Source organism: Aspergillus affinis, assembly GCF_023601865.1.
Source record: "Aspergillus affinis strain CMG 70 chromosome Unknown NODE_28_length_305421_cov_87_880826, whole genome shotgun sequence".
Classification (NCBI taxonomy): domain Eukaryota; kingdom Fungi; phylum Ascomycota; class Eurotiomycetes; order Eurotiales; family Aspergillaceae; genus Aspergillus; species Aspergillus affinis.
Window position 1 is genome coordinate 42,729 of NW_026515809.1, and position 20,565 is coordinate 63,293.

The following is a 20,565-nucleotide window of genomic DNA, read 5'->3' on the forward strand; positions in this document are numbered from 1 at the left end:
CATGTTAGAGCCCGGGCATTCTCAAATCAATTAATTAAAAATAAATGAAATTTTCAAATGTTTTCTCCTGATGGTATAGTAAAGCAATCTCGCAGCTTGGTAGTCAAGCCATGGCACATAATAAGTCTACAAACAAGTTTAAGGCACTGAATCAGATATCATAAAGAAATGAAAGAGGTTCTCAGGCTACGGATGATCGGTGGCAAACTACTGAATAGAACAATGTTTATCTCCAAGATATCTGATCCAACCTCAGGTATGTATGTATGTATGTACATGCTTTGAATCGTCACGAGAAAGACAGTAAGCAACTCTGGGTTTAAAAATTGATTACGTTTCTATAAGTCGATATCTCCACGGGAGTCACCTCAACAGCCAAGACAATACCAGCGGGATCACAGGCACGTATCAATAGATCGAATGAGGTCTCGTCGATGTCCTTCTCAACGTAGAACTGGATTCTTTCAAGCTTATAAAACGGAGGGAAGGAAGAAGCTTGCTGCTGCAATAGTCCCAAAAGCTCCAGCAGGAGGTTGTGAAAATCGTCCTCTACAATATCTGTAATCGATAAGGTTCGGATAGACACAGGAAGGATGTCAAGTAGCTGCAGATGCTCTCTCACTTCAACGGAGGTGGATGATGGTCTCAAGAGGTGAGCATATGGCAGTTTAAGATCCCGAAGGACTGTGAATTCTTTCAATGACCCCATTGGTCCGGGAGAATCGATCAACTCTCGTGCCTCGGGGTCATTACGCCGCCAGGAAACAGCGCCCAGATGGAGTTTCTGGAGAGTTGTCTGGAACGGTAATAGCGCCTGTCGGAGTTCCGGGGCGCTGAAGGTATACATGTCGTCTGGGTTCCGGTCGTCCCGGTTCAGAACGAGTCCGATATTCACGATCTCCAGCTGCGTGCATGCTGTGAGCCAGTCAAGGATGTCGCGGTTACGATAACATGTGCAGAGCTCGAGTTTGCGAACGGGACGGGAGGAGTGGTCCACGGGCACAAGAGGCGTCTCGATGATCGACTTTCTGTATGTCGCGTCGCTCTTCAACCCGCATACACTCTTCCAGGAGCGCCCCTCACTCCAATGAAGCCCTCTAATGGTGCGCACGGCCGGAAAATAAAAGAAGGGCAGGATGAGACGGGAACCGATGGCGGGGTCCATAAGCCCAGGCACCGCTTCAACGTTTCGCAGATAGGGAAATGGAGGTGACTTGTGAAAGGGACGCTGTCGGTGCGCCGCCTTGCGAAGTATATCCGGCACTAAGCCTTCTGTGTATCCAGATGCGAGCTCGAGGGTTTGCAGATGCGTCAGGCGCATGAGGAGGAGTGCCTTCCAGGCTTCTTCGCATTGCCTTTGTAGATGCTTTCGCCATTTCGATCGGCATGCTTGTTCCTCGGGCTCGAAGATTTCGTCAAGCGCCTGGTCAATGAATTCATTGAATTCGTCCCCAAGATGGGAATCTTCCTCGAAATAGTTATTAACAGACCGCCATGCAAGTTGGAAATAGCGGACATGGGTGGCGAGTTCGGGGTGTCGCCAGAGGAGAATGATCATCGAGGCATCACCCAGACCCAATCCGCGGGGGCGGCGTTGAAGGTAGGAGGAAAAAAGAAAAGGTAGAAACACAGCGCGGAGTCCCTTAGAACACAAAGTCAGGGCATGGAAGTCGTAGTCCTGAGCGTACTTGCCGATGGAAGCAAGCAATTCATTTGGTAGAGACTCCATGTTGTGGGGGTTGAATCTTTGCAGCAAAATCCCCTTCCATTGCTCAGACCAGGCAATCGTGCCCTGGAGCCTAATATTCACTCTTTGGTACTCGATGGCTACACCTAGAGTAGAGGACTGTTAGACACCTCAAATGGTTACCTTCTTGGATCCAAAAGAAAGAAAGATAAGGCAAAATGTATGTCATGATGTCATAAGAAGATGGCATAATTATGTCAGAACGAGAAACTAAAAATAACACAAGCAGCAAAATAAACCACGCTAGAAAACGCCAATCCATCCATTCCCCAATTGATAGAAAAAGGTAGCACATACATATAAAGAACAATGAAAGCCAGGCATACAACCTCCCGGGAGCCTTAAGATGAGAGATAAACGCATGAACATGGAGTATAGGGACACCACGTTCGTTCTAATCAACAGCACAAAAGGGAAGCAGGAAAATAAACAATTTACGACGGGTTTGCATCTCGTTCCGGCTGACGCTGCTGTGGCTCTGCGTGTTCTTTCCAGTAGAAGGTCTTGTTGAAGAGATCTCTCAATTCCGGGGAGATAACCTTGGGCTGCTCCGTGCTGGAAGATCCCTGAGATGATGATGGTGGCTGGGAGTTGCGACCGGCATTTACGCCGCTGCTGAACCCGGCGTTTGTGGAATTCTGAGGGGCTTTGCCCTTATTGGGATCTGCAGAATCTTGGATTGGGTGTCTTTGATGCGCGGAGGGAGCGGGGAAATTATTCTTCTTGTCTATGGCTTGGACGGCGCGGTCGAAGCGATGGAAGAGAGATTCAGCACGGGTGAGAATTGGAAGAAGGTCCATGGTGTTCGATAGTTCGTTGACTTTCGCAGGGGTCAGCATTCATACAGCCAGTCCGGGTGGTATCATGGGAGACTTACTGTATTTGAGAACCTCGTCAAAATGCTTGAGATGATCCATGATCACGTCCCGGTGCTTCTCTAGAATTGCGAGGGCAATGAAGAGATGGAAATTGCTAGTTAGGTAGTCGGTCCAGAGAGTTTCCCAGAGACGAAGAACGTCGGCCCACTCGAATTCACGCTTGTACCAGACTAAGAGCATCCGGAAGAAGAAGAAAAAGTTGGTACTATCGGCAGACTGCAGGTGGAGGTAAAGCTGGGGATCGAGCAGTTGTAAAAGATTATCGAGGGTGAGAAGTTGCACGCGCATGCCCGACTGGTCGCGCAGGAAGTTTCGCTCCTATGAGGAAGTTAGCATTGTTGCACCGACTATAAGTTCTGGAGAGAATTTACCATTCGATCCATGAATCCAACAAAAGCCCAAAATGCAACTGCATCGTCTTGCATGACAGCGTAGATTGGGGCCAGTAGGTCGCTCATCCCTTGCACATAACCTAAATCGGGATTATACTCATTGTATGTCAAAAGCATGTCCTTCATTTGCTCGAGATGCACGTTGGTGCCAGTATCGGCAAATGGCGAGTCCGGATCCGGATGGGGAATATCCTCTCCCGCGAACAGCGGAATCGTGCGATCCGTACGGTGAACATCTTTCTCTATAGGTGTTCATGTTGAATTAGCCAGCTGCTGAGAGACGGCACACGAAAAAGCAAGAAGCTTACCTATGCGGTTTCTCTGCTCTTTCCACCACTCGTACTCCTCCGGCTTAGAAGAACCCTCGATCATTTTCTCCCACCAAGCGCCCTTCAATCGAATGTATTCATCACGTTTCGAGTTCATCAGCGCTTGGCGATCTTCACGAGAGCTGTCCCATGGGTAGACCCCCAGCAGGAACAGCCATGCCTCCTTTCTGACGCCGTCGTTTGGATCAAGGCCGCCATGGAAAATTCGCTCCTTCACTTCCTCAACTGTGATCTGCAGCCTGCCCGTAGTAGGATCAAAGAAGCCTTCCCACTCTTTAAGCTCCAATACCTTGCGTCGTTCCTGAATAGACATTGTCCCGGTCTCCAGCTCCAAGATTTCAAAGTCTCCGACCGAGCTATTTTCCATCTCGAGGACATCTCGAGCCGTCCATATCCGTTGATTCTTTTCCTTCTCACTCTGCTCTGAGATGCTCATCGCCCATCGGGCCAAGTACAGCCTAGCACTATCGAATTCATCCTGCAACGTTTGAATTTCGGGTGATCTCATCAGTCGGCGCATCTGAGGGGGCAGGCGTGGGCTGTCGGCTATCTCGTTCGCCGTCCGTCTTGTAAACGTCGTGATTTTGCTGAATCCTTCGAGAACCTTCCATCCGGTTTCCTTTATTGCCTTGGTGACAGGGTCCATGCCCGCATCCCGTTGTCCGCTTCCCTGTTGAGCCGAGCTCTCCGCACGCTGCATTTCTCGCCCATCGGCGGACAGTGGGCGACCGAAAGACATCTGATCTTCATCGGACGGGTTGATGAGATACACACTGTGATCGACGGCGGAACGTTGGACCTCGGCATAGTTTCGTAGCCACCTCAAGACCTCGTCGCCACCCCAGAACACATTGCCGTCCTCGCCGAAGGGATCAAATGTCTCCCGTGTTCTTTTCTTCTTCTGTAATATCGTCGACTCGCACTCCGAGTCATGGAAAAATAGGGCGGGGAAGCTATCGCCGGCTCGTGTGTTGATCACTAGGCTTCCAAACCACCACCCTAGGCTAGGTGGTCGCACAAGCAAGGAATATATCTCAGAAAGCGGCACAGCAAATGCGTAGAGACCGATGGGGTCGCGGTATGAAGTTGTCGCTGGTAGCGGAGGCACTAGATACTTCTGCTGCGGAGCAGAGGTACCGTCGGCAAGGTCCACCTTGACGTAGGTTTCGTAGGCGTCGCCGAGAGACGATTCGGGGACCCAGGCCAGGAGATAGGAAGAGTTTGCGCCATTTTTCGATGAGGCAGCCGAGGCGGTGGTGTTCGAAGGTCTCGGCTTTTGCTGGATGAGAGCAATGAATCCAGGGATGTTATCTCTGGCGGAAGGGGTGGGGTGAACGTAGACCTGCGGAAGGGCAAATGTATCAGATTATTAGTAATTCCAATAGAAAGGTGACATCACTCACTTTGCTCTTGGAGAACAGGAGTTTCACGCCGCTCCGAGAGGCGGCATGTGAGATGGTGTTGTAGTCGTTCTCTTCATCGTCGCTGACGTCGTAGAAGGACGCAGTCGGCGACGGCGGCGACGGCGGAGGCGTGAACTTCACGCCGGACCCTGCCATTCTTTCTTTTTGTGATGAATGGAGATAATATAGACAGGAATTCAGGAAATCCAGGTGATGTGGCTCATTCTTCCCGGTAGGCAGGAAGGTGGAAGAAGACGAAGGCGAGGATCACGACGTAATCGAGGGGCCCACCTGATCGCCGAACATGTGATCTCCGATCGCGATAACAGAAATGACGCTCAAGTCTCACTTACTTGACGGTTGCCACAACTATTTCCGATCACTTTTAAGATACAATCCAGGTAGACTGTTGGAGGAAGTTCTCGAAACCAGGTGCGATTGCGAGAATGTTCCTTGCAGGCAGAATTCTCCTCCATTGCCACCGGCGAGAACGACGAACAGGCAACAACGATACGAGCTACTAAAATTATCTGTCAAAGCTTCTGGAGTTTCCCGTCACGCCTTGTTCAGTGACCATTGTCTTATGTTTCTGGCAAACGGCTGCTTCTTGTGCTGAATTTATACAGAAGCCTAGCATACCAAGCAATGTTCCATGCCGTTTCTAGAAGCCCAACAGTGCATTTATAGCTTCACCTATGAATGCCCCTCTCTTTCTTTGAAATGAAACATGATTGCTCCAAACACCTGATTTATAAACCTATCGGCTCGACTAGGCTTGTGGGTTACATTGAGGTCGCCTATCAAGGCTCAGGTGCATACTCCTGCTGCATCACACACCCTTTGACACATCATCTTCCCACTCATTCGCCAGAACTCCAAACTATTAGATAAACCACCACCTCTCCTCTCGGGATCCGATAGCCTGTTCAGGCAAATATTCGCCTATCCAATGGATGTGGGTGATATCAATCCGATCGCCATGGGGTTTGGAAGTAGGTCGCTCTTCATATAGGGCTTGGCTTGCTTCTGCTGTATCCATATAGACTAGAACAACACTTTATCATATTCAAACAACTGGTATAATCTGACTGCCATGACGGAACTTGCTCGTACTCTACCAGCATCCTGGTACCGCAGTCCTCCATTGTATCAACTGGAGCGCAGAGCGGTCTTCTTGAAGGTACGCTTCTAGTGTCTTACGGGAGGGGACGAGGGAAGGAAAGAAACCAACGATTATCTCACATTTGCAGTCCTGGTATCTGCTTGGACCGGTGACTCGATTCCAAAATGTCGGAGAACAGGTCGAGTACGAAGTAGCTCAGCAGCCAATATTGGCCTCCCGCGTCTCAGGCGATGCTCTTTTCCCCGAAGCAGATGAGATTCGGGTCGTTTGCGCGAAGACCGTAAGTATTCTCTGATGCAAGTCAGGATAACATGGGATCATCGACTCGATTCAACCCCCAGCTCCATCTTACATATAGAATCTAGCCTGACTCTAGACCAGGAAAGGTCCCTACGCTGCCATGTCACTCCCACGGGTCTTGTATTTGCGACATTATCAGACGAAGCACCGAGCTTCCAGGACTATTTCCCCGAGCTGGAGCCCCTACTGCAGAAAGTGGACTTCACGCAACGGCCCTACCGACGCAGCATTAAATACGAAGGACACTTCAACTGGAAGACGATGTAAACACCTCTCCTCAGGGTTTACGGCGATGCATTCTGACACAAATTATGCTCATAGGGTCGATGGCTACCAAGAATGTCTGCATTGCCAATACACGCATCCATCATTTTCCATCTACTATCCACCGACATTCTACACAGTCCACAACCACCAGAACTTCTCGCAGCATATTGCGGATCCCAAGAAACCGGATGACGGGCTCTTCCTCTATTTCTTCCCAAATTGCACTCTGAATGTATACGGAGGAGGCATGTCCTCGTTCCGGGTGTGTCCAACGGAAGATCCAAATGTCACCAGAATGGAGTTCGACTATTACCACGTAGAATCTGGGGATAAGTTTGAGGAATATTTCAAATTTGTCCGACAGGTAGCCATGGAGGATTACGAGCTCTGCGAGAGAGCGCAACATAACCTCGAGAAGGGGGTGTATAGCGAGGGCATTTTGAACCCGGAGAAAGAGAACGGCGTTTCCTGTGAGTATAGTCGGGTTTTGACGTGATATTTAAGCGGCTAATGGGTTGAAGTCTATCAAGATCGGGTCTTCGAGTTAGTGTGCCAGCAGCATGCCACCGATAGATTGCGAGAAGAGTCGTCAGAACTCAATGATGAGGGTCAAGTTAGGAGACCGGAGCATGTCGAAGCTGCTGCATGAAGCGTAGTTTGCGTTGCGTCAGGACTTAGTCCTTATAGCGATGTCGTTACTGCCAACAGGAGGGAAAGCTCTCGTCCAAAGGACCCCAAGGGTCTCTTAAATTGCAATAGTGCACACACGCAGACTTCTCTCTTCGTAGAAAAACCAGCCGCCACTTCGCAAACGCAAAGAATCAGATCAAAACATCCAACCAACCAATGCAACACATCAGAGGTAGCACGAAGATCTTAAATGACACACAGACGCTGGAATTCCCCTCCCGATCCGGCAACGTTACGAGGCGTCCATATCATTTGATACGAGGACCGCAACTCAGTGGATCCCAGTACAACGTAGATGCAGATTGGCGGAGATAATGCATGAGTTGTTGATCACGCCTGCAATCATTCAAGGTTTCCCTTAAAAGCCTGGACCGTTTCCGTTTCTCCCAAACCCCGAATTAGACCATCATCCCGACTTCCATCCCCCCGAGCTCTAACATGGACATCCTGACTTCCGTGGTCGCCGTAGCACCGTCCGTGGTGGTTACGTTTCTCGCCGGGTTCATTTTCCTATATCGGGCCTGGCCGTACTTGTCGATCCGGGACAAGCGTTCATTATACGCCGGCAGTGGTTCGAAACCCAATGATGCATCCACAGCCGCAGCCGCAGCCGCATCCTTTGCAAAGGACCAGGACGAAGCCAACGTCGTCTCTAAAGAGCCGGAATTTCCTGCAGATTGGTGGGTAGGGAAAGAAACCTACGAGCTCGAAAGACGCGCACTCTTCAGCAAAGTGAGAAAGCTTAAAGCCCCAATCTCCAATCAACAATTCTAGTATCTGCGCTTACCAGCCTTCCTAGACATGGATATGCCTGGCTCATCGCAGCCGATTCGCCAAACCAGGAGACTACCAGTCCTTCCAGATAGCCGGGTTTCCGATCTTCTTGGTACAAGGGAAAGACGGACAAGTCAGGGCGTTTCACAATGTTTGTCGTCATCGCGCATACACGGTCATCGAGAAAGAGTGTGGATCGTCGCCGGTCCTTCTCTGTCGATACCACGGGTGGAGTTACAACACGTCCGGGAACCTCATCAAGGCGCCTCAATTCGACCATGTGCCGGGGTTTCAAAAATCGCAGAATAGTCTCTTCGAGATACATACCTTTACCAGCGACGATGGCTTTTTGTTTGTGAAATTCGATGCTAGCCCGACGGTGTCTCCGTCCAAGACCGATGCTCTGGATGTGTTTGTGCAGAGGAATGGTCTTCAGACACGGGCTAGCTGGGTGGCAGGACAGACGATTGAGGGCGCTTTCAATTGGAAAATGTGCAGTGAGTGCTTGTTTGATACTCTCTTGCTTCGTCACACCCAGCGTTCTTCTAACCTCAACAAGTAACATCCAAGAAATTCCTGGATGCCGAACACCTAGAACGTAAGCTCCGAGAGCAAAGTGCCCTACCACTGATGGCGCGTATAGCGCGATGCTTCCAAAGGAGGTCAGAGAATCACATGGTCTTCCCAATAACATCGATCCTCACCATCCCCGGCACGGGATGCTGGTATTCACTCAGTTTTCTTCCGGTTTCGGAATCGAGGACAGCCATACGATATGATCTGTACTGTAACAAGGCAACACCCAATTCTCATGCAATTTCGGAGGCCATTGTGCGTCTGTTGACAGCGAAGACTCGAGAGTTAGAGGCGCAATATCAGTCTTACATCTCTGGAAACGGGTGAGTTGCTTCCTGCTCCGAAAATTCATTCATTCATAAACAAAACTCGAATGAAACAAGTAAATAACCAAGAAAACGAGATTAACCCCGTTTAGAGACCCTGCCTCCTCGGATGCCCGTTCGAATCCAGGTATATTCCCAAAAACCTCAAGCACCACCGTCGAACAGATTCATCTGACGAGTTGGATAGAGATTCAAGAATGTATCCTCAACCTCCTGAAATCACACAGTAAGCTGGAGAAATCCCAAAATGCCGATATATACCCGGCTATTCGAAAACCCAGACAGAACATGAGATTCCAACAGGCAGAGCAGCGTAAGTTTATCGACCTCTTTTCGAGTCAAAGGTGCATGCTTGGCTCATGGATGGTGTTTACAGTGTGCAAGGAACTCGACTGTCAGAGTGACTTGAGCCGAAAGGACCTGTCCTGGTAACCAGACAATATGCTCCGTATCGACGTGAGGGTTGAAGGAATGATTCTAGACATTCAAGTCATTAATCAATTAATTGATTGCCGAATATCTGTTCCATGCATTGTTGCATTCCCAGATCAGAAGAGAGAGAAAAAAGGTGACAAAAGCCCGTCCCTGGCTGTCTTGGCGTGTTTCTGAAATCTGGTCAATTCAATTCGTCCAGTCCTCCGAGTCCCGATTTAATTAAAGAATTGACCACATGGCATTCCCTATAAATATACAAGCTTGATTTCCCGTTGTATAAATTAGACTTACATTTATTTTTCAATCCGATCAAGTGCGAGACTTGACTCAACTTTTCCTTGATAGTTGAGCGTTGGGCGTTGACTGAGTCGTGTAAACCTTCCTCTTTCTCGCATCCCCACCGCAAAGTAGTGAGATCGGCAACCCCAGCTGAAGATCCACCGTTGAACCTGCAACATCTCGACGCGCACTGTGGCCAGTCTGTCATCTATCTTGATCACTTGATTCGAGCTCCAACCACATAAATCTCCAAGTCCACCGCGGCTACCCTTTGATCAAATTTCCTTAAGAGAGATCCCTCGGGACCAGAGTCACCTCGTACCGCAGGGGCACGATCCATCCTCGCGTTCGTATTTCATTTTGGGGTCAAAAATCGGATCGACGCTGATCATTTACGCCAGAAACCAAGGAACGACTAAATTATCAACTGCTGGCCCCAAATCCCACGTGGTTTCAATCTGATTCCATGATGGCGTTGCCCCCGGTTGTCAAGGCTTCGTTGCAGTCTACGCTGATCAATGCCGGATCAAACATCCTGGCCCAGGGCATCCAAGCACACCAGAACGAGGTATGTGGACTAATGATCCAGGGTGAGATGGAGATAATGGCAGAACCAACGACCAACTTGGGAAAGAGAAAAGCCAGCCAACATCACCGCTGGTCTCAGCTTGATTGCCCACGTACTACCTTATCGATCTGAGTGCCTTGGCTGACGAATCATCATGCCAATCGGCATCGCCGTGCATGGAGAATATGCAGATAATATCTGTAATACTCCGGCATGGGGTGTCGGGGAGCTTCCCTTCTCACAGAAACCCTTTGAACTGGACCGGCAAGTCCTGTGGCTGTTCACCACGTGTGCCTTGTTGATGTCACCCTTGACCTTCTTGTGGCTAGAAGGTCTAGAGTCGGCTCTCCCCGGTTCCTACGAGGAGAAGCCAGCCCCCAAGTCCAAGACGGAAAAGGACAAGGAGCAGAAACCCCGTTCGAGACTAAATGTGAAAAACATCGTAGCCAAGGTCGTGATTGATCAAACGATCGGCGGTGCCTACAACACATTTCTTCTCATTGCCCTCATGGGTTACTTGCGTGGTGATGATTACGGCACCATCATGGAGCAAGTGAAAATGGTAGGTGCCCCTCCCTCCTTGTTGAGTTCAGGATTGAGCAATCGCTGATAATATGGTTTTAGGAGTTCTGGCCCCTTCTGCTTGCAGGAATGAAACTCTGGACATTTGTCTCAGTGCTGAACTTCACTGTGGTGCCTATAGATAAGCGAATGCTTTCTGGAAGCCTCTTTAGCGTGGTCTGGGCCATTTATCTAAGTTTGCGTTCTGGGTAGATATCTGCTGGGGTCAGCCAGATTTCTGGGATGGCACTCGGTCGATGTCTGACTGGACCCAGAGTTGTCACCGACGAGCATTCGACACGAGCTCTCGATTAGGCTGGTTCATATGGATATTGGAAGCCTTAGCGCATGAGTTATCAAGTTATTGGAGGCTCGCTGTTATGTTGGTCTGTCAGAACAATAGGGGTAAACACGCGGACGTGAAACCAAGGGGCCAAAAAGAGAAAAGCGAGAGGCGATGACGAAGATGATAGGAAGACTAAATCCAGGAACAAAACTTTAGCAGGTAATCAGCGTTGTCAGCACAAGGGCATAAATGATATCATGCTTATTGGTTTCGAAGATACTGTAGTTTTTGCTCCTACGCACGGCGAAGGGATGATCATAACTAGATCAGCAGGCATCTTATGACGGATAGACATCATAGGGAACGAGAGTCAAAGAAGCTGAAGATACCAAGAATGGGTTCATCGGCCGACGACGCGTCCGGTCTTACGCGATGGCCCCCAAATTGCTTTGAACTGGTAGCGTGCGATCCATCCAGAGTACACAGTAATACCTCACCACAAGTTGTTCGTACTGTGTACTCCGTATCGAGCAGTTGGGTCGAGATAATTTCACTAACGCAGGGGCTGAAGAACCCGCCCCGTCAGCTTGTGCCCAATTTCCCAGAACAGTCCCAATTAACGATGATTATTGAGGACAGAGGAGCGCGTCACCTGTCAGAAACCAGAAATACGGCAGGTTCGAGCCGGTCGCGGGTGTGCCTGGACGGTGGACACTGGAAGACAGTGAGCAACGACACTAAGCTCATCCGCAGTGGAGCCCGGAGTTGGGGCGGTGTTCTACTGCGTACTATGCAGTTGACATTTGAACAACGGCGATAGTCTACCCTTCTTTAAAACTCGAAAAAAAGTGCCTCGTAGGGCATTGTCAAAACCTGAGCCTTGCTCAGCGCCTAGATGCAGGTGTTTAATGCGTGCCAAACAAATGCGTCACGCCCAGATGCTGAAGGATTGGTTAGGTCGCGGTGGAGATGGAGATGAATGGGGTTCTACAGGGATGCCTGCATGCCATCATTCTTGACGAGGTTACAGTTGTGAATTGACCAAGAAATCAGGTCGTAGTGGGCCACACTAAATGGAGCCATTAATCACGCGAAAGTGATTTCAATGAGGGGAAGTTTGACCGCCAAGCTGTCAATTCCTCCAACATAGCGATATCGAGGCGCACGAGGCAATACTTTCACTAAACCAGCCTTTTTCATGCGGGGATCCAGCGATCAAATCACCGTCGTACGGCGCAGTCGCAATCACTACCGCATCCGTTTTGCAGGTCTCAATAGCGAACCTTCATCGGAAGGCCTAAATATAATCACCCCCCGGTACTCCGTCTGCGTCTGCGCCGTCTGGTCATGGCTAGCTACGTTGCTAGTCGCTCAGCCCCCAACCCGATTGGCATGGTCGTGGTTTAGCCCCAAGAACTAGCAGGCGGACCTGCCCCAAATTAGTGACCTTCCTGCGAGATGCAGAAGGCCTGCTTACTTGACCTATCCATACTGTACACCGTACGAACCGGACCTGCTGTGAGGGATGTCGATCGTCAACCGCTGGATGGCGGAGTATGCAGCATGAGGTCAACTAGTTACTCCGGGGTTTCCGAATGGAAATGATCATATACGGATTTAATTTTATGTGTGTGAAAGATAGTAGACAAGAAAGAGGAATGATAAACATGAAAGTTGATGATCTAGGAACGAGGTGGTTGTGGGTGGAAGAAGAATGAAAGTAGACGCAAGACAGACCTGAGAGTCAGGAACGATACGATACGACCGGATACACGGCGGACGGCGGACGGCATCCAGGCAGGTACGGTATCGACGGTATTGATACGGCCCAGTGTCATTCCGGCCCCCTCGTGTCTTTCATCATCGTTCCATTTTCACTTTTCGTCTTTCAAACACTCTTCCGCTTCCTTCCATCTGCCTTCTTCCATCCTTCTGGAGATCCGGACTCTAATTCGGACGGACCCCTGGATCGCTCGTCCTTGGCTTCAGCCTATTTGCTCTGCCCCCTTGATTTGCTCTATCGGACGACACAATCTCCAATGTCCGAAAATACCCCATAATTAGCTCCCATGTCTCGCTCGCATTCTCGCGGCAGGGATCATGAAGGTATCCCTGGCACGTGGTGGTCAGACACTACGACTAGTCTCTCCAGTCTAATAAATAGTATATGATCGTCAATTCGCCGTCACAGCCCTTCTGTGCGCCGTTTTTCTTTGTAAATCTCTGGGCCTTCCCCCCTCGGTTCTTTGTACTGCTCTTCGCCCATCGTGCCGTCCGGATTCATTGGTTAGTTCGACTATAAAAATCGTCACAACCGTCCATTGTTCTCTGCAGACTTGAGCTAACCAACCCCTGCCAGCTGTTTGAGACGGTCTTTGTGCCCCCGGTGTTCTTAGAATATTCCTCGGGCGAGAAACAACTTCTTTGAGTAGAGGCTCGGCTGTTTCATTCACTCTGCGCTGTTCCGGAACCGTGTGACGCCCCATTATAGCAAATGCCTTTCACCTTGCTCGGCCGGCCATCTTTGTAGAAAGGACAGGGGAACCCCAGGTACTCGCTCAAGTAACACGACCAATAATAGCAACAAAGAGAACAACCCTGGCTGGTCTAGATGATGCGCATTTTGGAAAATAGTCAGAGACGCCTTGTCTGATCTCAGTGCCACAGCCATCGTTTCCTCCAATCACATTCGTCAATAGCATACGTTGATGCTCTTTTACCGGGGACTGTTTCTCTCCGAGTTGGTTATATCTCGGATAAAGGTTCAAGGTAGTGGTCAACTCGAGGACTAGTCGAGCCCCATCTTTTGGCAAGATGAGGATATTAGCATCGCCTCTTGGGTTTTCGTCGACGAGTTCAAAAAAGGCTGAGGCTACCATGGCCTCTTCTCAGGGCCGACTCTCGCCATTTCCCCGCAAGAACAATGCGCACTGGTTTGACGAGGAACTCGATGACGGACGACCGATATCTCCCGCCATGTCCGATCGAAACAAGCCAGGGACCCATTACCTTCGTTTCTTCCCGGAACTTTCCACTCAATTCACTCTTACATCTCCGTCCAGCGCCACTTCGCAAACGATGCAATTTCCTCGCACCGGATCCCCGTCGTCCCAATACCCTTCTGAGTCTGCACGACAAACCTCATCTTCGTTGTCATCGAGCGACCTTCTCGATCATAACTCGTCATGTTATAGTCGACGATCCTCGGTAACGACTCATAATTCCGACCCCGGCAGATTTGACCCTAAATCCGCGGATAACTTCTCTCTTCTCTCCCCTGCGGCTGCAGGCGTATTCGACGATTCGGCGTCCACGCTGCACGTTCCTCCCAGCCCGTTGAGGAAGAAGCCCACGATGGCAGAGTTGAAAGATAAGCCCTTACCCTTGGAGCCTATCATTCAACTAGCTCCACTATCGGTTCGTCGTGGTCCTCGCGACCAGCCTCAGGGAGCCGGAGATAGCCCGAATGATGGCAATATGGCCGACCAGGTGCGCTCGGGAAAACAGAAGCGTGGTCATCACCCGACTCTTTCTCAGGCAGCTGATGATCTAGAGAGCGCTCTTGCCGGGGTTGCAAATCAGCCCGCTCGGTCGCCCAATACCTATCAACCCCTGGAGGGCCCTTTGCAGATAAGCCGTGGAAATATGGACATGATCCCTACTCGACGACCACCTCCGCCTCCCATCGATGTGCAACGAAGTGAGCAGCTACGCGTTGCAAAGTCACGCGAAGATCTCAAGCCAAAGAAGACTCCCAAGAACAAGATGCATTTCACCTTCAACTTGCCCAGTTTCGGCCGAAAGCCTAACAAATCTGAATCTCGCTCACCAAGTAGCTGCGACGTCAGGCCCGAAACCGAGACCCAGCCGGTGCGCGAAATGGACAGGTTGGGTCCAATGGGGATCGAGAACCATTTCGAACACAGCTTTGAACCGAGAGAAAGATATGACTCGATGGAACTCCCGGTTTTCATGGAATTTGAGCATCCGCCACGACCCTCATTTGAGACTAGCGAACGTGAACTGCGTTTACAACTTCCTCGTCTACAGACCAACGAAATTCATACAGATCAAAGAGCTCCCAGTCGAGCGGGAACCACCCCCATCGGCACGACTCCCATCGGTACTCCGCCCGTCGGTAGTATTAGCCCGGGCGGCCCGGTGATCATCTTTGAAAAGGACCAGGACGATGTTCGCGAAGAGAAGATCTTTATCTCGTCCAGCAAGGATACAAATACAGATGATCATGCGCACTGTGAACCGGAGCCGCTAACACTTTCAAACATGGTTTACGAGCTTCATGGTGACTCTCCGCAGCCGAAATCAGACCCTGATTGCTCACCCCAGAGAGAATCCCTCGGATCCATGCCTTCTTATTTACCGGACAAGATTGTTCTTCTGATCATGGAGCATGCATCTTCCCTCGATGATCTGTTCCACATGGCAGTAATTGACAAACTGTTCTACCGTGTTTTCAAAGACCATGAGTTGCGTCTGATGAAGAACACTGTCCTTACAGTCTCGCCTCCGGCGTGGGAACTCCGCGAAATGAGCCCGGCGTGGGATTGCGAGTGGCAAATTCTAGTCGACCCTGACGCACCGGTCCCCGAATACACTCCTTTCCTTTATCTCCAGCGCTACGCTCAGGATATATTTACACTTGCGCAACTCAAATCGCTTATTCTCGCACAATGCGATGCTTTTCTCCGCCCAGAAACGAAAAGTGGCCTCCTGGGTGCGGATGAGTCTCGGGCTTTGGCGGTCGACGATGCTTTCTGGCGCATATGGACTTTCTGTCGCATCTTCGGGTGCGGGAAAAACAGAGAAGGTGATATGATGGGCCAGTTGGACTGGCTAGACGGAGGAATTGCCGCCCTGGATAGACGCAAGTCCTCGTCAATGTCCGTCACCGAGCCTTTCGGCGTCGACAATGTGCTGTTCGACCCCCCAGAGGGTTTTGGTCACGGTAACAGAGGAGGTCTATCGCGGGATCAGCTGTACGATATGACGGAGTTGTGGACGTGTCTCGGGGTGTTGCTTCAACCCCTTCATGGCATGTGTCGCGAGGCACGGGAAGCTGGGATATTTGAAGGTCACGACGCTCCGGAGCAAGATCCCCTGAAAGAGGAAGCGACACTAGGTTAGTTTACCTTGTTTTTAGGTATCTCTTGCGGCCCAGGCTAACAGGCATTGAATTAACAGAAGAATGGACTTACTACATCCTCTCGCTAGGCCCATCGGCGGTGCTGAATGTCGGGCTATCTTGTTTCACAGACAGTACTACGGCAACATTCCAAAGAGCTCGAGCGCTTGGGTTGACCAAATGGGAGCAGGCCGAATCAGGCGTGAGCCGCTTCAGCTTTCTGAAGGAGGCGGTTTCGAGAGGCTACAGACCACGGGAAAGCATCCCTCCTCGGGGAGTATCGCGGTCATCCAAAGAAAGATCGCATTCGGCTGGCTCCCAAGGCCATGTTTCACAAAAGAGTAATGACTCCAACGGGAGTGGCTCTCAGGTCCCCCATCACCGCCGTAGGCAGCTAGTCTACGCGGAGCAGCTTCGAAACCAGAAGAAGGAACCCCAAAGTCTCGGCGTCAAACCCAATGCCGATGAACGTCCACTCTCCAATTATGGAGCCATAATGCATCGCATAGAGGGTAACCCGCCCAGACGCCCATCGCCTGCCCCATCGCCTGCCCCTGCCCCGCCTGCGATGACTTCGCCGGCTCCTTCTTACGGCGAACCGCATACACAGCGTCTCCAGGTTCCTTCACCATCCGCTCCTTCCTATCATCCGCAGGTTCATGATCCTGTCGACAAAGCCATTGCCATGATGGTTGGGGATCTCGGCTATCATGTGGAGGATGCCAAATGGGCATTAAAGGTCACCGATACGGGAGAAGGGATCGATGTTAACGCTGCGGTCACGCTGCTAATGCGGGAGCATCAGAATTTTGCTCTACGTAGAGACCCGTCTCTGCGAACCCAGCCCAACAGTCTTTTCTCATCGGTGATCAATAGTCGAGAATCTGTGAACAATGGGTGGAGATGGGTCTAATCACTGGCCCATGATACACACCTTGATTTGAGGATGCTTTGGATACTCATGATCTTTTTCTTTTTTTTTTTTTTTTTTTTAGAGCGCCCACCCCAAATACAGGGGGCCTTATTCTTTTCTTTCCTTTCATGGTTTACGGAGCATACATTTTCGGAGTATTTGGAGCCTTTTTCAGCCATTTCATTTCCGTTTGATACCCACCTTGTAAAATCATTCCACCGCAAAACCGGGATGTATGGCTACTAGATTTTGGATTTGGAATTCTGTGTTCTTATTGGCGAAATTTGGAAGCGTTTGCATTACTCATTTGATTAGATACATTTGGTCGTCTGGCAAATTCATGGCAACAATTGGAACTATACAGGTCATTCAACGCATTTTGTCCGTGGATTTCAACACTCATATTCACATATTATTCAACAATTGATTAGACGTACAGCTGTCGGGTTGTGGTATACTTCCATGGTGGGCAGTGTCTAGAATGGCACCGTCGCGCTAAGGCCATCCAGTTCTCGCTGGTAGTTCCGATGCTGGGAAATCTCATAGAAGAATTGACCGACAAAGTCTTTCGCATTCTTCGCGATCTGAACGGTTTCGCGGAAGCTCTCTGGCTTCTGGGGTGACCCGGCCGTTACTACACCATACCAGTTGACTGGTTCCGCTGATGTGGCGATATTGACATCAAGCGCATTGACTAACGTCTGCTTGATGAGATCTGCTGCTTCGCCCGTGCCACCGAGCGCTTTGAGATGACCAAAGGTCTCCGTGATCCAGTAGCGGATCTGTCCGTTGGTTTTCAGAACGGAGACGTGCGGGCCACCAGGGATGAATGTGGCATCAAACATCGTGGAGCGTTGGCCATCATATTGATGGTCAGCAATGACACCCTTTGCAGTATCTTTGTTCTCGCCGTCGGCGTAGATAGGTGATCGTTTCGTGCCGATGATGAAAGGCAGAGCTCCGGCGGCAGTCACGGCCGCTTTGATTCCGCTGAATGCGACGGGGTCATAACCGTCACCGATAATGATGGCGATCCGGCGACTGGCAATCGTCGGCTCCTTGGCTGGGAATTCTGTCTGTGAGAGGTTCTTGGAGCGTTTGCCGTGATTCTGGCGATATGCCTTCTCAGGGACGGGAGCGCCCACGGTCTCTGCAACTTGTTGAGCCAAGTTGAGATCGATCTCAGCAAGTCGGTGACCAGCCAGCCGGTTATAAACGAGGGGGTCATCGCAGTGGTCCAGCTCGAAACAGAATGCCTTCTTCATGTGCTCCTTTTCATGTGCAGACATGGAGTTATAGAAAAGCTGCGCTTGATTGTGGTGTTCACGGAACTTGGCACTCAAGCCACGCTTCTTGACACCACCGACCTTCTGGGGATACGACTCGAACCCGCCTTCTTTAGAAGGCACTGGTGGGCCAGCTTCGAAGCGGTTGGGCCAATAGTTCACGGTGCCTTGGGTGATGCGATGACGCTTTTGCCCGTCGCGGTTGTGGTTCATGACCGGACACACAGGCCGGTTGATGGGGATCTCCTCCCAGTTAATCCCAAGTCGGCTGATCTGAGTGTCGAAGTACGAGAAATTGCGGCCCTGCAGCAGCGGGTCGTCGGAGAAGTCAATTCCCGGGACGATATGGCTGGTGCAGAAGGCCACTTGCTCGGTCTGAGGGAAGAATTCGTCCACATTGCGGTTAAGCTCCAATTCACCGATCACGCGCAGCGGAACGAGTTCCTCGGGCCAAATCTTAGTAGCGTCCAAGATATCGAATTCGAAATCATCTTGCTTCTCTTCGGGGATAACCTGGATGGCAAAATCCCACTTGGGATAGGCTTTGTTGTCAATGGCTTCCATGAGGTCTTTGCGATGAAAGTCCGGATCCTGTCCGGCTAATTTCAAAGCCTCATCCCACACAAGTGAGTGCACACCCAGATGGGGGATAAAGTGGAATTTGACGAAGTGTCGCTTGCCCTCCTTGTTAATCAGGGAGTAAGTGTTGACACCAAAACCCTGCATCATGCGGTATGAACGCGGAATAGCCCTGTCGGACATGGCCCACATGTACATGTGTGTAGCCTCGGGATGCAGATACACGAAGTCCCAAAAGTTGTTATGGGCGGTCTGCGCCTGGGGCACTTCGTTATGTGGCTCCGGTTTGACCGCATGAACTATTGTCATACATCAATAGCTGCTTCCACTGGAGAAGGGGGAATGACCGCATACCAAAATCCGGGAATTTGACCGCGTCCTGGATGAAAAACACCGGGATGTTATTGCCAACAATATCCCAGTTACCTTCCTCTGTGTAAAGCTTGACGGCGAATCCTCTTACATCACGCACCGTGTCGGCACTTCCCTTGCTACCCTGGACAGTGGAAAAGCGCAGAAACACCGGCGTGTTCCTTGAGGTATCCGTCAGGATCCCTGCGTGAGACACGTCTTCGGCGCTCTCATGCAATCGGAAGTTGCCAAAAGCGGCGGTTCCACGGGCGTGCACCACTCTTTCGGGAATCCGTTCATGGTCAAAGCGATGAATCTGAGCGGTGTTAGAGCGATTTGAATTGTGACTGGCCTAGCAAGGGGGTCTGTGCATTACCTTTTCTCGTGCGATCTGGTCTTCCAAGAGCGACGGACCCGTGTGATTCTCGTCGACAGATCGAAGCCATTGATCGGTGTTGCTGATCTTCACGCCATGGTCGGTCGTCAAGGGCTGGCTCTTATCCACGGCAGTGGTATCACTGTCCAGTTCTACAAGCTTCTTATCTTTGGACGCAGCTTTCTGGACGGCCTCTTGGGCCTTGCTTAGGCCTCCGGCAATGACACTTGCCATATTGTTGTGGCTCGTACAATGAAATTAGATAAGTCAATTGTAAATCACGCACATAATTTTCCAATGGAATTAATTGAAAGGTCTCTTATGGATCCCATCTATAGCTGTTGATGCTGGGTAATATATGGACTCTGAGTGGGCGTCATGTCTCCGGCACGTAAAACGTAAAGATGACGTTGGGCGTGAGGACGTCACCCTGACATCTCGCACTCGCTGCACCCCCACAGGAAGACCACCGGGCTCACCATTCGAGACCCGAAAACAGCGTCCAGTCAGAATGAAATGTTTTTAAATCCGAATGTTCCATCAGGAAAACTTGCAAGGAAAACCTGCTGTCACTAGCACAGTGTAGGAAGAGTGGTAGCAGACCTTTGATCACCGCGCATCATCCAGTCAGTATCCAGGGTTCTCTCTTCAGACATACCAAGGTAGTTACCAACTTCCTAACCCCGAGGACTAGAGCTTCATTGGTTTCAGGGCTACCCACAAGGATGACATGGCTTAATCACCTAGGACATCTGCGAGTGATGGGGTCCTTACAGTTGCGGCGCCATAGGAGACAAATAGTTTCGAACTCTGCTGGATCATGGGGATTTCCCCGATGGTACGACCTAAATGCAGGGAATCAAAAACTCCATGAATATCACTCCGAAGGGCTTTGCTCCGCAGGGGTGTCATGGTTGACGGCAATTAAGTTCGTTGCGATTTATCTATAGAATGTAGGGCTACGGAGAAGTCTAGCCTTGCCC

At 50.5% G+C, this 20,565-nt stretch overlaps 6 protein-coding genes across 6 annotated transcripts; 3 read left to right on the forward strand and 3 right to left on the reverse strand.

Annotated features, from left to right (window-relative positions):
- Window positions 1–319: 319 nt before the first annotated feature.
- KD926_005613 (uncharacterized protein) lies at window positions 320–1,729 on the reverse strand (the record flags this gene model as incomplete). Its single annotated transcript, XM_053098799.1, has 1 exon — window positions 320–1,729. The coding sequence occupies one exon, from the start codon at window positions 1,727–1,729 to the stop codon at window positions 320–322; it is 1,410 nt and encodes a 469-aa protein (XP_052957299.1).
- Window positions 1,730–2,181: 452 nt separating this feature from the next.
- On the reverse strand, window positions 2,182–4,905 carry KD926_005614 (GTPase-activating protein GYP7; the record flags this gene model as incomplete). The annotated part of the gene is made up of 5 exons (XM_053098800.1): window positions 2,182–2,567; window positions 2,625–2,943; window positions 2,997–3,259; window positions 3,326–4,688; window positions 4,750–4,905. The coding sequence occupies 5 exons, from the start codon at window positions 4,903–4,905 to the stop codon at window positions 2,182–2,184; spliced, it is 2,487 nt and encodes an 828-aa protein (XP_052957300.1).
- Window positions 4,906–5,842: 937 nt separating this feature from the next.
- On the forward strand, window positions 5,843–7,088 carry KD926_005615 (aromatic ring-hydroxylating oxygenase subunit alpha; the record flags this gene model as incomplete). Its single annotated transcript, XM_053098801.1, has 5 exons — window positions 5,843–5,929; window positions 6,000–6,152; window positions 6,254–6,435; window positions 6,494–6,909; window positions 6,961–7,088. 5 exons carry the CDS (start codon window positions 5,843–5,845, stop codon window positions 7,086–7,088), a joined length of 966 nt encoding a protein of 321 aa, XP_052957301.1.
- Window positions 7,089–7,567: 479 nt separating this feature from the next.
- On the forward strand, window positions 7,568–10,861 carry KD926_005616 (putative dioxygenase subunit alpha YeaW; the record flags this gene model as incomplete). Its single annotated transcript, XM_053098802.1, has 8 exons — window positions 7,568–7,861; window positions 7,929–8,400; window positions 8,463–8,802; window positions 8,898–8,932; window positions 8,993–9,118; window positions 9,921–10,087; window positions 10,332–10,649; window positions 10,712–10,861. The coding sequence occupies 8 exons, from the start codon at window positions 7,568–7,570 to the stop codon at window positions 10,859–10,861; spliced, it is 1,902 nt and encodes a 633-aa protein (XP_052957302.1).
- Window positions 10,862–13,748: 2,887 nt separating this feature from the next.
- On the forward strand, window positions 13,749–16,990 carry KD926_005617 (uncharacterized protein; the record flags this gene model as incomplete). The annotated part of the gene is made up of 2 exons (XM_053098803.1): window positions 13,749–16,074; window positions 16,137–16,990. 2 exons carry the CDS (start codon window positions 13,749–13,751, stop codon window positions 16,988–16,990), a joined length of 3,180 nt encoding a protein of 1,059 aa, XP_052957303.1.
- Window positions 16,991–17,466: 476 nt separating this feature from the next.
- catA (catalase catA) lies at window positions 17,467–19,816 on the reverse strand (the record flags this gene model as incomplete). Its single annotated transcript, XM_053098804.1, has 3 exons — window positions 17,467–19,154; window positions 19,210–19,522; window positions 19,583–19,816. The coding sequence occupies 3 exons, from the start codon at window positions 19,814–19,816 to the stop codon at window positions 17,467–17,469; spliced, it is 2,235 nt and encodes a 744-aa protein (XP_052957304.1).
- Between the last annotated feature and the right edge of the window lie 749 nt (window positions 19,817–20,565).